Source organism: Musa acuminata, chromosome BXJ3-2, assembly GCF_036884655.1.
Source record: "Musa acuminata AAA Group cultivar baxijiao chromosome BXJ3-2, Cavendish_Baxijiao_AAA, whole genome shotgun sequence".
In the NCBI taxonomy this organism is placed as follows: domain Eukaryota; kingdom Viridiplantae; phylum Streptophyta; class Magnoliopsida; order Zingiberales; family Musaceae; genus Musa; species Musa acuminata.
Genome location: NC_088350.1, coordinates 18,524,656 through 18,543,581, shown reverse-complemented (window position 1 = coordinate 18,543,581; position 18,926 = coordinate 18,524,656). Strand labels below are relative to the sequence as shown.

The window sequence follows — 18,926 nt, the reverse complement described above, 5'->3', positions numbered from 1 at the left end:
TCTCGAATTTTGATAATGAAATCAACTAATGAGTTTATGATCTAATCTGAGCGACATATGACTAACTTCGATCGGAAAAGACAATTTGATTAAAGTAGGAGGAATAAGAAAACAAAGGGTAATTTACATATTAGAGGGAAAAAAGTAAAAATAATTTAAAATTAGAGGTATTTTTGAGAAAAAAAAAGATAACTTTGGGGGGAATCATCCTTTGTTATATATAATAATTTTGTGTTTATCCTCTAAATTTAAGTTTGACATAATATCCTTATAAAACTTAAAAAAATACAAATATGTCATATTAATCTTTCTCAAATGATCATTAGAATAATGATATTAAATTTTAAATTAGAATTAAAAGTCCTTCGAAATTATTAATAAATGTAAAGGATTAGATAATTGGTGAAAGTAACTTTAGAGTATTTCAAGCATTTAAATACTTACTAATTTTTAAAAAAAATCAAGGATAGCAATAACTAGTAATAGTTAATTTTGAACATGTGATAATGGAATTCATATGTATGAAAGAATTAAATATTTAGAAAGAGTATATATTTTAGAGAGGGAGATATATGCAATATTAAAATTAGATAGGTAAATATATCATTTCAAAACTTGAAAAAAATATCCCTCTAAAGTTGGTGATTTGCATACATGCATCTGAATTTGATTCTACAAAACTTATAATCTTACAAAACATATCATTGTGGTTAATATATTATTATTTTTAGGTACTTAAAATTTTATTAGAAATATTTAAAAGTTCATGCTTGGCCAAATATTCCCCAAAAAGAATTAGTAATCTGACCAACACATATTCCAAAGAAATGTTGCCACTGCTGTAATATTATTTTGTTATCGTGTTCTGCTCACCGGCGACAGGACCAGACACCGACTAACACCACCGGGCTTCTTTAATCGCTTTGCGTGCGGTAAGCACACCGAATTTGCACACCGCCGTCCACGTAATGCTTTTGTCATGTATTTAGATATTTGGAATGGATGCCAACGAAACCATTGTTCGAAATATTAAAGATAGCAATATCCATATACGAATATGAATTAAGTATATGTGATTGATATCTTTTGATCATCAACTCAACCTGATGAGATCGAGTTGATCTTCTGAAAGTTCACACAGAGTGAATGAGATTACGATCCGACGGTAGAATTTGTCTGAAGTCTGTATCTCATATAAAAGACCACCAAATGATGAAAGATCATCGGAGGTCGATAAGGGATGGGGAAGAAAGGGGATTAAATCTAGTCAACGGTGCTGTTTACTGTCCAATTCAAGGCAGTTTAAGAGGCATTAAAATCTGAATGAATGAGTCAACGCCCCCGATGGCTACATAAACCCTTCCCTTGTCGTTTCGATCCGTAGGTTGATGAATGCCCTCAACCGCCACCCACCTCTCTTTAAGCTCCGATGCCCTCGTTGCCTTCTTATACATGCGCTCGAGTTCTCGCTCGGCACCCCACCTGATCTCACACGATGGAAGCGGAAGTAGGCAGGAAGGAGGAGGAGGAGAAGATGGAAGTGGAGCCCAAGACTGGAGTCTCGTTTCCTGCGAAGCTACCTGATGGGAAGCAGCTGTGTGCCACCGGGTTAAGAAGAAGGAAACTTCTGGCGCTCGGCATCAACATCTACGCCTTCGGTCGGTGGAGCTGTGGTGGAGATGCTGCAAGCGCATGCTGACATGAACCCTGTTTGTGTGTGCAGGAATGTATGTCGACATTGATGCTCGGTTGAAGGAGCTTCTCAAGGCGAAGCTTGGCGAGGCTGCAGAGAGACCCTGTAAGGAACTGTACGAGGCAGTGATCGACGGCGACGTGGGCATCGTTGTCAGGCTGGTGATAGTGTTCAAAGGCCTCACCATGAGCATGGTGAGGAAGAACTTTGATGAAGGCCTCGGTGGATCACTGAAGAAGCTCACCGGTGGTCAGCAGAACGAGGAACTCATCAAGAAGTAGAATACATACCCTATCTTTCCTCCTCGCGTATATAACCTAACCCTAAGCACGTCCTTTCTTGTGATCCATTGCAGGGTCATGGCAGCAGCGAAAGATGGCACTAAACTGCCTCCTGGATCGGTCATCGAGATAACTAGGCTTCCTGGACATGTGCTGCAGGCCAAGGGTGAGAACATTGGAGAATTGCAACATCTTATATGGATTAACAGCTATGATTAGAATGTGAGATTGTTTGGTGCAGTGAAAGATGAGTTGATGAGCAAGGTCGAGAGTGAGTTGCTGTGCAGAGCTTACTTCCACATGTATCTGGGTGATGATCCATTTGACAAGGAGGCTAAAGAGAGATTTGGAAGAACACTGGTCTCTTCTCTTTCGGCTCCATAGGATAAAAGGAGTACAAGTGGGAATAATAAAGGCTGATTTCGTTTTGCTGCAACAATGGAGGTTTTCTATATACACATTTCAGCTCCATCACGGCAGCACAAAGCACACCTCCTTTCCGTGTTCATCATGTCAGCTACATGACTTAATAATTACCTTGTAATTACAGGCACAATTCATCAATTACCTTATATATATATATATATATATATATATATATATATATATATATATATATATATAATATTTATAATAAATATTTATAGTATTTTATTGAAAATACTATAAATATTATTAAAAAAATATTATAAACAATATTATGTCATGTCTTTTCGATCGTTATAGTACTGTATATTTAGACTTATAATTAGTTTGATTGAGATTATGAATCAAATTAAATTATTTATAGTATCTTCAAATCAACTTTATAGTATTTTTATTGTGATAGTTAAAAATAATATAACATGTGAAAAACATTATAACAGATCAAAATATTATAATAGATAAATAAAATTTTCAAGTATATTATTTTTAAAATTAGAGATATTATTTGAAACAAATAAAATGAAACTATTGATTGCGAAATATAAAAAAGTAAGTATTTTAAAAAAAAATCATATTATAATATTATTAGAATATATATTATAAAGAATAATATATATATATATATATATATATATATATATATATTGGAATACTCGTATACATAACTTTCCTACACGTTCAAACTTTTTCTTTGGTGGTACACAGCCCCCATATGCTGATGACCAAGGTTTTCATCCGATGCAATATTCGATACACGCACGGAAGACCCGTCTCTGCGGCTCCATAGCTTTCACTTCTTGAATCCATAGCCCTTCTTGTCGTCGTGTTGTTCATCGAAGTGGAGCTCCCAATAGCTCCCGATCATGATTGGATTCTGATAATGGTTATTGGCCAATAGAAAAGAAGTTCAGTTAAAGTAGGATTTCTTAGGAGATAACTTTAATGGGAGCAACTCTCCTAATAACTTATTCTTGACCCTCTGCTCTCGTCTAAAAATAGACAGGACCTCTAGGGGCTAAAAATGGTGATCTCAGTGCATTAAGTTTTTTCTTTCAATCTCCCTCTCCCCTAATCCGGTCCTATGAAAAGATAGGAAGAGAGGAGAAGGATCTAGTTCTCCTTGCAGATTGATATCTCAGATCCAACAATGGAGCGCTCATAGATCAGATAAGGTTTATTCTTCTAAACAACAAGAAAGGTATGCATCGTAATATATTGTTAGATCTAATTTTATTTGATTTCAATATTGGCATAAAAGTTTTTCTGCATTATAGATAGCATGATTACAGATTTTATGCTAACAATTGGTATTAGAGCCTAGGTTCTTGAGATCAAATATATTAGATCTATTATTTTTATTTACGATGCACGAATGATTCGTCAAATATTATTGATATGTTTTTCCTATATGATTTGCTCTATTGTTAATTGTGAGCAATGTACGATCTTTATGTTTGATCGATGGATTTACTATCGGTGTTATTGAGGCAATCATCTTTGTTGATCGTTGTCGACAACCCCACTAAAGGGTCGTGTACCTCCTTAAAGTCGTGCATCACGACCGTGCGCAGGAAGCGGTCCACTTGCGAGCGGTGGCGGCACCATGGGCATCCCGCACCGCTTGTGAACACGGTGCCCACGAAAGGCAGCGGCTGCACCCCATGTTAAGGCGGCGGCCGCCCTCATGTGTAATGGTGGCGCCCACAGAAGACGCCTGCGGAAGGGCGGTGGCCGTAGATGGTGGCAGCCACTACCCCCCATGGTCAGAGGGCAGCGGCAGCGATCGTGCATGGGCACGCCGCACCCAAACGATGGCCACGCACGGGCAGGACCCGCGCGCCGGCGGCGGTTGCACACGGCTAGGCTACGCCAAGGCGGCGGCCAAGCGATACAAGAACCGCGACAATCGTGTGCAGGTAGCGACAGCGCCCACGTGCAGGTAGCGGCAGCGCGCCTGCTGCGGCATGGCAACACTGCACGCGCAAAGACGACAGCATTGCTGATCAGATTTTTGGGCAAAAATATAGTTTTGCCTTAGTGTTTCCCTTAGATCAAATTACATCTTTGCCCTTCTATATTTTATTAATATCCTTTAATTCTTTTGGCATATTTACAGTTTTGCCCTAGATGTTAGGTTTTGCCAAATTATAGCTTTGCCATTTGTGAATTTCATAATTTCAGTTTATATCATGTCATATATTTACAATTTTATTCTTATAAAATTAATAATTTTAATTTATATTCTAAATTATAAAATTAATAAATATTATTTATTATAATTATGATTGAATTTAATCATGATTATATTTTGATTATATGATTCAATTTAATTCTGATTAAAAAATATAAACTACGGTTTACTTTTATAGTTTTCTCATATGAATTATTGATTATATTTTTACATATGGTAATTAAAATATAATTATTGTTCTTAGATATTTATTTGATTATTCACATATATCTTTTTAAAATTATGAAATAATATTTATCTTTCACATGAAGGCATGATTTATATGTTATCATGATTATTATATGAGTTTTTTTTCTGATTAATGTTTAATAATTATTATGGTTGTTATTTTATTATTGAACTGCTTTAGCATAAATCAAGATAAATAAATTTATGAATATTATTTGTAATTTATCTTCATAAGTTTTATCTAACCGATAGCTACCAAAGTAGCATGAGATAATAGACCTATGAGATGTGAATTACAATAAAGGTCTTATCATTTATAGGACATTTTATATTATATTTTATATTTTTGTATCGGTCTTGTAGCCTCCAAAGTGACCTGGACCAATAATTTATAAAATATATTATGAAATTAGTCCTAAATGATATTAAATAAAATAATATTCACAATGGCAACATGAATCAAGATAAAGAAATTTAGTGAATATTATTTATAATTTATCTTTCTAAGTTTTATCTGAATGGTAGCTACCAAAGTAGCCTAGGATGATAGACTTATGGGATATAAATTACAATAAAGTTCTTGTCATTCATGGGATATTTTAGACCGTATTTTATCTTTTTGTATTGGTCCTGTAGTCACCAAAGTGATCTAGACCAATAATCTATAAAAATTAATTATGGAATTGATCCTAAATGATATTAAATAAAATAATATTTAGATGATAATATCCTTACAGTTTAGGGTTGTATACCCAAAGATAACAATACAATTCCACAAAGATGATATCAGTCCTCCATAAGTGATCTTGAGTGAATACTAGATATATCAATATTTCACCGAAAGGTGAAATATAGATGATATCAATAGTTCATCATATTTTAGAAACTCAAAGCATTAATGTTATATTATTACAGTGTTACTTCATTCATTGTATTTTTGTAAATATCCCTATACTTTCTGAAATAAATGGCTTGAGTATATATAAGTTGTATTGAATGAGTGAGACCTTGATCATATTAATTGAACAGAACATAATCTTAATTACTGAAAATTTTATGAAATAAATAATTGAGGTGACTGATCAAGAAAGGTAATGACTCAATTTTATGATACTTAGACTTCAATACAATTTACAACTAGCACATGAGAATATCTAAGGATCAATTTAAATTTTCTGATAAGTCAGTAGTTGACATCTTAAAATGATAATATTTGAGGAATTCAAGAGTATATCCTCAAAATAAATGATAAAACGGTAAGCTCAAGACCTATAATATTTTGAGTACTACTCAAGGAGTAGGTAATACTAAATTAAGGATGAAACATAAGTCACCTAAATTTATAATTACTATATAAACTCATAAAAGAATATATTCACAATAAAATATTACTTCTGTAGTAAAGAAAGTTATGTGAAGAAGAAATAAAAAAAAAACACCTTTATATGGTTCAAATCAAATATTACAAAAATTATTTTTCTAATCCTTGATGGATTAATTTGATGCTTCAACATATGTTACCAATAATAGATATTCATTAAAATAAAAGAAAAATAAACGGAGATAATAAATCAAAAGAGAATGAGATATTTATCATTATGGGGAATATCTTAAAGTGAAAGCCATATTAATTTGTATTTATCGCTTATATCTAAAGATAATTTAATTTGATAAATCTTAAGGATCCATGCTTCTTATAATTTTGAGAATTTAAGTTCTTTACCTAAAATTATTAGAATATTATTTCTCTTTTGGTGGTTGTAAACTTACTGTGATTCAAGAAAATTAACCTTTGAATTATGTATAATAGTCTATACAGAATTAATATGAATCATAAGTTTACAATAATCCTATAATTAAATATTGAAGTGAAACGTAGTTTTATAAACTCCTTAGGTTATATTTATCACTCTATGCTTTCGTCTCATTAAAGAGAGACATTTTATCATCATATAAATAATCTGTTGAGATATGATTATATATATCTAATTCATGTAATGTCTATAACTATTTTCACTCTTGAAGTATACATAAATAAAGTCGATATACAATTAGATAAAAAAGTCAAGATCATCATATCTGACAAGGGTGATGAATTTTATGGTATTTATGATGAACCCAATTATAATTCTAATTATTTTACTATATTCTTAAAAAAATAAGGTATATGATTTACCAGATGTGTTACAGCAAAATATGATTACTAAAAGATATCATCGTATCTTATAGATATGGTTAGGAGTATGATAGATTATTCTTTTATATCCAAATCAATATGTGAAGAAGTTTCAAAAATAATTATGTATATCTTGAATGGTGTTCCTAGTAAGTAAATTGCATGACTTCTTTTAAGTTATGAAATGATAGGAAACCTAACTTAAGATATTTATATATTTGAGATTGTCCTATAAAGATAAGGATCTTCAACTCATATAAAAGAAAATTAGATTTAATAACTATTTTAAATATTTTATAATCTATTCATAAAAGTTTAAAGGGGTACATATCTTATTGCTCTAATCATAGTATGAGGATAATTAAATTTGGTAATGTAAGATTTTTTACTGTAAAATTTTATCTCAGGACTTAGTGTAGTCAGACTCAATTGCTATATTGTTGAAGATATTTTATGACATTGTAGTAGTTTTTTTCTCTAAGAATGACAAGTACTATTGCATCTATATGTATTATGATATAAAGTACTTGATGGTCAGAGAAAATGAGTCCAGAAACATTCAATGTCAATTAATTACTTGAGTTCCACTATATTGATTGCTGATCCATTCACTTAGGACTTATAGTCTAAAGTATTTTGAAAGAACATGTTCTTATGATTAGGTTTATGAGCAACCCATAAAGGATATAGTGATGCATGTTTGAGTAGATACTATAATTGACATTCTTGCCTACGTACTTAAAGTTATTTGTTTCTGTTATCCTGTTTATAATTATGTATGTACATATTATGGTTGAATGTAATGATAGGATTATCTTGACAAGATAAATTATATAGGTCATTTTGGACCGCATTAGGAAAGGCTAACAGTATTGTAGTACATAGAAGGAAGTGTGATACTGATGGCATACAACCGTTATTACTTATATTGTTAGTCAAACTTAATATATTATTATTATTATTATTATTATTATTATTATTATTATTGGTCTTATTGGCCTATTTTCTAAAATTCATGTGCGTGTATATAGTTTTTCTAAAATTTTATAATCCAATTGGGTCAAATTATTTTTTAAATAAATTTTATTTATTTATTTTTTATTTTAAATCCTTTTATATCTTACTAATTAATGGGCCAAGAATTTTAGATTATGTGACCCTATTTAATTAAGTAAGATATATTATAGATATTATTGGATTCTAATAATGGTTATTGGCCAATAGAAAAGAAGTTTAATTAAAGTAGGATTTCTTAGGAGATAACCTTGATGGGAGAAACTCTCCTAATAACTTATCTTAGACCCTTTGCTCTCGCCTAAAAATAGACAGGACCTCTAGGGGCTAAAAGTGGTGATCTCAGTGCATCTCAATGTAGTTGAGAGATTAAGGTTTTTCTTTCAATCTCCCTCTCCCCTAATCCGGTCCTGTGAAAAGATAGGAAGAGAGGAGAAGGATCAGATAAAGTTATTCTTCTTAACAACAAGAAAGGTATGCATCGTAATATATTGTTAGATCTAATTTTATTTTATTTCAATCTTAGCATAAAGGTTTTTTTGCATTACAGATAGCATGATTATAGATTTTATGCTAACAATTGGAATTAGAGCCTAGGTTCTTGAGATCAAATATATTAGATCTATTACCAAGCGCCTCACTTGCCTTGAGCACCATCAAGTATGATTGCCAACATTGAGTCGTAACTCAAACTCAGTCATCACAACCTTTGTGCGCTACAGATTCTTCCAAGCTTGGTTGTCCTTGTGGTGCCTCTTGCGTGAAGGATTGGTCATTCCTCTGAATACTAATCTCAGATATTTGTCCTTTGAGCGACTCCTTTTTCGTACATCTCAATGCCGGCTTTTCTCCAAATGGTCGCATGTGTTGGTTGCCCTCAACGCAACCCCACTAGGTCCTCCCACGTTTGCATGCTATGTATTTATATGAGTGCTTGTCCTGCTCTGATACCATCTGTCACGGACTTAGCTGGTTTTACCTAAGTCGTGAGGCACTCTTCCGTGTCCGTTCGTAAAGATCAACCTCCCCGAAACCTCCCATGGTCTCTTAGGGCCTACAAAAGATAAAACATGTTAGAGAAAACGCCTTACTCCGGATCCATAAGCAAACATTTCATAAAACACTTCACATCCAATGCAAATTACAAACAGACTTCACAATCTCTGAACGGTCGCACAACAAAGGATCCAAAAGGGTCCACTATAGACCGAAATCATTCACAAGTGTCCACATGACACAACCTTTATTTACAAACCTAAAACGACCATCAAACCCAACTAAAATGGGGTTATAAGCCTTCGATCATCCCTCTACATATTGTGCAAAGCATGAACAAGCTAAAAGACATAGACATACATAAGTATTTATTCGAATACTCTGTTTATAATTTTATCCGTGATAAATCGGCAACTGAAATAGCCAACAACAACCGAAAGATTTATGGCTGTTGAAAGACGGAGCCTTAAGGTTGGGATAGAACTCAAATGAGATCGATCGATGGCGGTCAACATCTCGACTCTGGATAGTAGAAAGAAGGTGAAAGAGACAGATACAAGAAGCATGAGGCTCCCATAGTCCCTATAGTGAGAACATTCTCTATCATGAGGAACGATCTAGATCAATGTCTTCTTGATCCATTGAATTCTCGTCCAAAGCTCAAAACACTCTCACTCCTATTTTACATAATTTTTATTTAAAAAAATTTTGAGTTTCGGATGATCGATTTTCTATTTGTGTTGATGGAGTGATCACTAGCACAAACATTCCTACATGAAAATCTATTGTCATTGGACTGAAAGTGATTGAACAATGAATTTATATTTACAAGGATCTATTGTCATTTGGTGGTGCCTTGTGCTTGCCATGTTTTGAATTTATATTTACGACTTAGATCTTTAGAAAAAAAAATTCTCTCGTTAAACAAGCTAAAGCTATGCCATTCGTTTGGAGTCATCCACAAGTAATGACAGAATGAGTCAGATTTTACAAATTAAATGATAAAAGACCTAAAACATTTTCTATAAGGATCCTATCCAATGAAATTTTACATATGAAGAATTTTGTGAATATATAAAAAATTATTATATATTTTTATTGTAAACAATGTTAGGTAAGTTAGTTTATATCCACAATATTGGAATGTGAAAGAATTTTAAAATTTTTAAAAATTTAAAAGTTGCTTATTTAAATTTAAAATATTTAAATAAATATTTAAGTGATTATTTAACCAGTTATTATTAAAGTTAAAGAGTAAATATTGATATTGGTGATAAAATTTGAGATATTGAAAAGTTAATCATTAACTTATGTGATCATTATAATGCTAAGTATAGTAAAGAACATGGTACTTTCGAAATTTTTACATGTACGAATCAAGTTAGTAGGGGAAGCAAAATCCTTAAGGGAGAAAACCATTGTTACAAAGACAAAAAAAAAAAAAAAAAAGCAAGGAGATCATCGGGTTTGAACTCCATATATATTTAATTTCTTTCGAGTTTGATGATAGCACTACAAGTATAGAGTTTTTTATTATGAAATAGTGATATGATGCCCAACACAAATACTAATAACTCTAGTGTTGACAATAGATGTGAATCAAGCTTTCATCACAAGAGGATGGATCCCAGATAAAATTAGATCGAACATGACCTTTAAAAAATTAAAACTCAAGCATGTATCGATGATTAGACAAAGGGGACAAAATGAAATCATAATATTATCTTCGAAGAAAACATCCTTCTATTTTATATATCAATCGAAGCGATGATCGAAATGTCTAGCATCTTCTAGGAATCAGCCCTTGGTTTGGTTCCCCTTTTTGTTAAATCGAAATCGATGAATTCAGAATTATAGTTGGGATTATTTCTATCTGATAATTTTCCTCTTCTTGATTTCTCTCTCTCTTCAATTTAGATTTTTTTTTTTTTTCACTTTTTCTCTATTTATTTCTCTATATAATAGGATTAAGTCTCCGGTATCTATGGTAGTTGTGACCCACAAAATCATAGAAAATAAAAGCATGAGTAAAGTAAAAAAAAGATGGAGAAGAAACCAAATCAGAAAGCACTTTAGCACTGTTTTGCATCTCGACAACACTTTCTTCTTCCACTCGGCTGCTGGTCCTCTCTTCTCTAAATATTTCTCTTTGTTCACTGACGGTCGTCCCACCCATAAGCCTACCAATGGCAAACTCCGAATAGTAATCAACAGCAAGGCTTTGGCTTTGGCTTTGCAAGGTAAAAGACTTATTTAATCCCCACTCCAAGCTAAAGACAGACTTAATTCAAATCAAATGCTAATTCTTTAAATTTATATTTCATCCGAGAGTTAATGAGAAACTATGGTTCTCTTTCATTACATTATATAAATTATTTTTATAATATTATCAATATATATTTATGTTTTTAACATAGTATATTTTTTTTTAAATTATTAAACATACAAACCGACCTATTAATCCATCCAATCCAATTTTGATAACTTTGATCAAAATGCTAAAAGACTAAATGTATATTTTAAATGTGAATTTATGTTTGGATGTTGTATTGCAGGTACTCAAATATTGATGCTACCTTAGTATAGCATTAGTATTTGATATTTACGAGATGCTAATATAATTTTTTTAAAGTTTCAAAGCACCCCGTAACATTATCTAAAAAAATCATAATATTTTTAACATAATTTAGTGAAAAATAACATGATTTATATCTTCTATAAGTTAAAAATTTTATTTATTTTTGAATATATTATTTTTATATTATATTATATATATATATATATATATATAGGTCATACAAAATTTATTTTATTTATTTTCTTATTAATTTAAATAAAAAATATGTATTTACTTTTGAATAAATATTATAAATATTAGAAGGGTAAATTTATCACATATATTGAATAAACTGCTGAAGCATAAATTACCAAGTAATACTTACATCACTACACACTTAAAATATAGTGTTTTTTATTGATATAAAGTAACGATGGAAGATGGAATTTGGCTTCTATTGATAGAGAACAAACTCCGAATACTTACGTGAAGATGGATCCTACATAAAATTGATGGGAAAGGAGAGGCCCATACTTTATACTCAAATATTTGGTGGTTGTAAAGCGATGGAAAGGTGGGAAATCAGTTGGCTTTGAATACTCAAATATTCAATTTTCCTTAAACTAATTATTAGTCTGAAATGAATATATATATATATATAATAAATTTCTTTAATTATATGAGAAAATCTCTCTAATTTTGTTGAGAGAATCCTCTATTCTGTTGAGGAAAATCCTCCCTCATAATCTGTATAAATAGGAGAGGGACATGTTAATGTATTCAAAGTTTCTTTAATAAAGCTTCTTTAATAATTATTTGCTAGAGCATGTTGACATCATTATTGCTTTTCCACCTCTGCTGTCTGTGCTGCTTTTCCACCTCCGTTGTCGACAAATATTACAAATATTTTCTTCTCGGCAAACGACAATTGTCTTCTCCACTCCACTCTGCGCTAATGTCCATTCCTTTTCATTGTGGTGTCCTACTCACGAAGTCTTTGACTCGTAAACTATTTGCTTTACATCAATCCAAGATTGATATTTTTGACACATCTTGCGATCTTTTACTCTCCGGGAAATTCTCTATTCTATCAATAAATAAATAAATAAATAAATATATATATATATATATATATATATATATATAGTGTTGAAAGTCTTTTGATTTGTTGGGCGGCAATTGGATGACAAGACATTGCTACTCAATTCGAATTCGAACTCCGTAATTAGTTGGATCGTGCGTGAAGCGTCCCTTGTCGTGGCATTCTTGGGAAGCAAGTTTGACTCAGGGTTTGGCCATGCGTGGCAATACATGGAGGGAAGCCAGATTCCATCAGTACACCTCTTCCTCTTATACAAGGCCGGTGGAGTCCGCCACAGCAGCGCACGCAACCACGCAAGTTTGACTCAGGGCTTGCGCGCAGAGAGAGAGAGAGGGGAATGGCGAACCTGTTCTGCAAGCAAGCGCAGAATTATGTGGAGACTCGGCCGAGTTACCCGGAAGATCTATTCCGGTTCATCGCATCCAAGACTCCCCAGCACGACCTGGCTTGGGATGTGGGCACCGGCAGCGGTCAGGCCGCCGTCTCCGTGAGTTCTCTCTCTCTCTCTCTCTCGTTCGCTCGCTCTCACAGGCCCAAATTGCTTCTTCAGCTAGCCAGGCTCTACAAGAGACTCGTGGCGACGGACACGAGTCAGGAGCAACTCAGCTTCGCGCCCAGGCTCCCCAACATCGACTACCGCCACACGCCGCCCACCCTGTCGCCCACGGATCTGCACCAGCACGTGGCGCCGCCTTCGACCGTGGACCTGGTCTGCGTGGCCCAGGCGCTCCACTGGCTCGACCTCCCCACCTTCTACGACGGGGTCAACTCGGTCCTGGCCAAGCCCGGAGGCGTCCTCGCCGTGTGGTGCTATACCGAGCCCCGAGTCGACCCGGCGGTGGACACGGTGTTCTGGCGCCTGTACACCGAATCGGGCCGGTTCTGGGCAGCGGCACGACAGATGGTGGATGACGAGTACAGGAGCCTGCTGTTCCCGTACGATCCGGTGGACGGGGAGGAAAGCACGGGGCCGTTTGAGTTCGCGGCGGAGCGGGCCATGGACATGGGGACGTATCTCACCTACATTAGGTCGTGGTCGGCGTATCAGACGGCTAAGGAAAGGGGAGTGGAGCTTTTGACGGATGGGATGGTGAGTGATCTTGAGAAGGCATGGGGTGGCGACGGGAAGGCGGTCAAGGTCGTCCGCTTCCCTATCTTCCTTAGGATTGGGAAAGTGAGGACCTAAAATTTCTGTCTCTCGATTTGGTGTCCCCTTTCAAGATTTTATAAGCAATAATAAAATCCCCAAATCCCTATTTTATTTTATTCTATTCTTTTTTAGTTTGAAATCGGACAATATATTGGATTTTTAAAACGATTAAGGACTTGAAAAGATAATAAACTCGATCGGATTGATATATATATATATATATATATATATATATATATATATATATATATATTTTAAATTAAAATTAGTTCAGTTTAGTCCACACTGATTAACAAAATGAAACTGTTTAAATTGGAATACTTTATATTGTTCAAAATCAAATTATTGATGAATCGATTTTGAATATATTTAAATTAGATTTAATTTCAATTCAATTCAGTTTTCTACCTCCATTTGAATTGAATGAACATATGAAGATCCAGTCTTCCTTAATCTCTTCATTTTGATTTAATATATTTTTTTTTTACACAAGTATTCTTCTTGTACCATCCATCCTCTCCCATTTTTAGATTTTTTTTTTTTGTTTTGTATTTGTCACATTAACTATCACTTTAATCTAATGGCTTATTGTTGATTATATCAATTAGGTCATTGTTGATTAAATTAGTGATGTCAAAGTTGATCCAACGACTCAGGTCAAATCTACTATCTCATGCAAAATTAATAAATAATTGTGTCAGCGTTAGATTTAGTTATTCCAAAGCGCTAAATTCCTTTGATGGTCAAATAACTCAAACTTATTTAAGAAAATTTAGACTATGTGCCCCCTTTTATAGTGAGGGTTTGGGATTGTTATATTATCTATTACTCAACTTATGGAGCGTAATAATCTATCATAACCATCATCCACATTCAGAATTGCTATACCCATTGATTACATCATTCGTACGATAATGGATGAGCGAAGGTTGACCACAATCGTTTTCTAGCTTATGCTTACCAGAGGTAGCCACGCTGATGTGGTGATGATTGATCGTCTACGTGTCTCTCACGTGTCGACCAAGTGACTCAACCATATTGATTACACATAGTTCGCTAATTAGGCATGTGGAAGTCTTGTCCATTTATAGCTAAGAACAAAGGGTCTAGGATAAATAATTAAAAGAGTCCCTCCCATCAAAGTCTCATGACAAATCATATTATAATTAAGCTTCCTTTCTATTGATTAATAACCGTTGTCAAGATTTAATTAAATCTATAATATATCTTACTTAATTAGATAGGATAATATAATCCAATATTTTTTCACTTGATTCATTAATTGGTAAGATCTAAAAGAAATTTAAAATTAAAATAATAAAATAAAATTTTATTTAAGAATAATTTTACCTAATTAGATAAATTTTAAAAGTATTTTATACATTATTATGAATTTTAAAATAAGTCAATAAATCAAATAAGCATAATAATAATACATTAAATCTAATTACCAATGCAAGTCATAGTAGTTACATGTTATCAATGTTTCCAACTACTAATGGAGTTATAGTAGTTATATGTCATCAATATCATACTCTTTTTTATTACTATAATATTATTACTCTTTCCTAATGTAGTCTATAATGACCTTTGTAATTTATCTTTTTATGTAAACAAGATAGTAAAAATAAATAACTTTAAATACGTAAACAAGAATACTAATTATAATATCTACTAAAATATGTATTACTATATCTTTTATGGGTTGCTCAAAACCCAATCATAAAAATATATTTTTTAAAAAAATTTTAGGTTATAAGTTCTAAGTGAATAGATCAACAATCAATATAGTTGAACTTATATTCTTAATTGATATTAATTGATTCTAAATATTTTGTCTTTAACCATCAAGTACTTTATACTATAATGTATAGAACTACTAAAGTGCTTAGCATTCTTAGAGAAGAAAACTGTTATAGTAAGTCACAAAATATCTTCAGCCACTTGACAATTGAGTTTAACCACATCAAGTCCTATGATAAAATTTTACAATTATAAAGCTTGATTAGTGACCTCAAAACATACCATAAAATTAGCTTTTATTATTAATAATATAATAATACATTACTTTATATTCTTCGATGTAAATTGCTCCTTCAACTAATATAAATATAAAACATAAAGTTGACTTTATATTATCGAGGTAATTTACAGAATCAACATTTGAAAATACTATCATTTCAAGCTAATCTAATTTCATATATATATGAACATATAATCTTTCATCCATTCTACATATCTTATTGCTTTCTTTGTGACATTTTAATATTTTATTCCTAGGTAACTCTAATATATACCTAATATTTTGACTATAAAATTGATATTTGATTTGGTATAAGCTTAAGCATATAATAGACTTTCAACTATGTATACATAAGAAATTTTTTTTATTTGATTCTTTTCCAAGTTATTTTAAAAACATTTGCCTTCATTGAAATTTTTACATTTTTATTTGCTAAACAAAATTATATACTAAATCTCTTAATGACCCAATCAATATATCCTTTCTATGATAGCTTAGTAATTTTTGGGATATATTTATGAATATTTCAATGGCAATAACATAAGATGCCTAATTCATATCAACCATCTTAAAATTTACTAGTTACATGTACTCTATAAGTCAATCACGTGAGTGATGATACATATGACACGTTGCACAATCTTTTTTGTTATTATTTTTATTATTATTATATTTTTCTTACTTTATATTGGATGATGAATATATTATGATATTCTTGAATCTATACAGTGAGAATTAGATCATGATAATAAGATCAATTCGTCTATAAACACAGACCATGAATAGTGTTTATAGTCTATGTTTATATTTAGTCTACTGTAGTGTTTTTTTTATATTTAGTGTACACTACTTGGTGAGACATAAATTTTTTTTTTCATGAAATTGTGATGATAATATATTCTTGATATTATTATGATCTTCTAGTTATTTTGGAGAAGACTTATTGTAAATTTGTTATTATTATTGCTGATAGTAGAAGTTTCAAGTGGACTATAGTCGTATGGTTTTTCTAGTATTAGATTTTTCATATAAAAATTTGATGTTTCACTTTGTGATGGATTCATTGTTCTATTGTTTATATTACTTTGGTTAATATTTACTTTTGATAATAAGTTGGTATTTTGATGAGAAACTCATTTTGATATTAAATATAGAAAAAAATTATTTCGTATACAAATAATTCTTACGATAATATATTCTTTCGTAGAAAAGATATATTATCCTATAAAAATTATATCATATGATATTTAAGTCAGTAAAGTTGTAGGGTTTAGAAAATAAACAAAAACATATATTAACATTCTTACGTATATCCACGGATGCACCTGATAGATTTTTCTATAATAAACTCGAGTAACCATGATATTAACAAATTGAAGTGGAGAGCAAATGGTATGATATAATTTTTATAGGATAATATATCAAGTCTTTCTTGAAAATTATCAGTCTTTATTAGATTGTGGGGATTACGGTGAATCATTAACATCACGAGTGGTCTTTCTTGAAAATGTCCCTGGATGAATATGGATAAATGGGTATCTTTGTACGATTTGACTTAGTGACAGGTTAATTCCCTTATCAATCAAAGAAAGTTGAAAATGGCAACGTCGTTGATTGCTTTTTGGGTTCATGTTAATACCCCTATCTTAGTTGTTAGTAACGTAGTTTGAATAGACAGTGCAATTTTTTTTCCTTTTTATCCATCTATGCCAAACTTTTTTAGTCTGATATTCTTTTTATTTATAATATTTTAATTAATCCTATATAGTAAAATTAAAATTAATTTATAAAGATACGATGAATATATTAATATTTTAATATTTTGACTAGTAGTTTGATCTAAACGAATTTGATATATTGATTAGCTCATCAGATTTGGATCATGATATTTAATATTAGAATTGATTTTATATTTAATATTTAAATATAATTTAAAAATTCAAGTAGGAAAAAAATTGACTATTGGATGATACTATTTTTCAGTTGTAGGCAGTCAGTGGCGTGATGTGATAGAACGAATATATACATTTAGTATCTGAAAGCTGATCGCCACCGACTGCCAATCTGTACATATAAGTGTGTTACATACGGCAATGCACACATGCATATACTTAACAAAATGCTAATTCTAATGCTTTGTAAGGAAGAAAAATATATCAGTGTTTCTGTTGATATGTTCATTTAGGGGTGGATTTAATCGATCAGAGAGTGTATTACTCGGTAGTCTATCGAGGATGACTTGATCCCTTCTGATCAAAGGTTGAACGGATGAGCATATGAATGTTTTGCCAGCCTCTTAGATGTCAAAATTGTTGGGCTGACAGCCAATATGTTCAGCCCAGGTGGGTTTTATCAGCTCACAGCTCACCCTTTTGATCTAACCCTAGATCAAAAGTTAGAAAGTATGGGGGTTATGTTTTTAAGGTAGAAAATAGCAGCGACGAGGGGAGATCTTTGAAGCAGCATCTTGATTCAAAGAGGAGAAGAAAAAGGCAAAAAACAAAGAGAAAGAAAGGGAAGAAAACAAGAGCAATGTAAAGAGACTGTTCTCAATCATCTAGCAGTGTTTTTATCTTAGGTCAGATCAAATCTACAGTAGACTCTTGCTGTGATTACTTGGGGAGGTTTTAGATATTATGCACAATGACATGATCCTTGTATCACAGTTATTCTCTTGTGATTATTACTAGGGTTTTAAGCAAAAGATTGAGATTTGTATATTCATTATTCTCATAGTGGATTATCTCTAATTTGCCTCGTGATTTTTACCCTTCACATTGGAGGGGTTTTCCACATAAATCTTGGTGTTCTATTTGATTATGATTCCATTTAATTCCACTGCGTGTTATAGCCTGCTAGTATTTGTTCATATACAAAAGTTTAGTTTTACTTTATATCCCATCAATTGGTATCAGAGCAGGGTTACAGTGATTTAATTTTTATTTTTGAACATGAAGGTCAGTAATGTTTCTTGCATAATTAGTTTAAATTGAAACAATTGGATGATATGAAAATCAAGAATGTAAGACCTCTTGTATTGCAAAGATTTGTATGGATCTTTGTAGGAGGATAATGCAAAACCCATAACT

The 18,926-nt window shown here is 32.1% G+C and overlaps 2 protein-coding genes across 3 annotated transcripts; both read left to right on the top strand.

Moving 5' to 3' along the window:
- Positions 1–1,468: 1,468 nt before the first annotated feature.
- Positions 1,469–2,413, top strand: LOC135631291 (chalcone isomerase-like protein 1). Its single transcript, XM_065138837.1, has 4 exons — positions 1,469–1,658; positions 1,724–1,970; positions 2,049–2,140; positions 2,216–2,413. The coding sequence occupies exons 1-4, from the start codon at positions 1,496–1,498 to the stop codon at positions 2,356–2,358; spliced, it is 645 nt and encodes a 214-aa protein (XP_064994909.1). The 5' UTR covers positions 1,469–1,495; the 3' UTR covers positions 2,359–2,413.
- Positions 2,414–12,858: 10,445 nt separating this feature from the next.
- Positions 12,859–13,930, top strand: LOC135631168 (uncharacterized). 2 transcript variants are annotated; one of them, XM_065138627.1, is made up of 2 exons: positions 12,859–13,134; positions 13,215–13,930. In XM_065138627.1, the coding sequence occupies exons 1-2, from the start codon at positions 12,874–12,876 to the stop codon at positions 13,848–13,850; spliced, it is 897 nt and encodes a 298-aa protein (XP_064994699.1). In that variant the 5' UTR covers positions 12,859–12,873; the 3' UTR covers positions 13,851–13,930. The 2 variants fall into 2 exon arrangements, with proteins under 2 accessions (XP_064994699.1, XP_064994701.1); XM_065138629.1 differs by having other exon boundaries at positions 12,925–13,151.
- Positions 13,931–18,926: the final 4,996 nt, after the last annotated feature.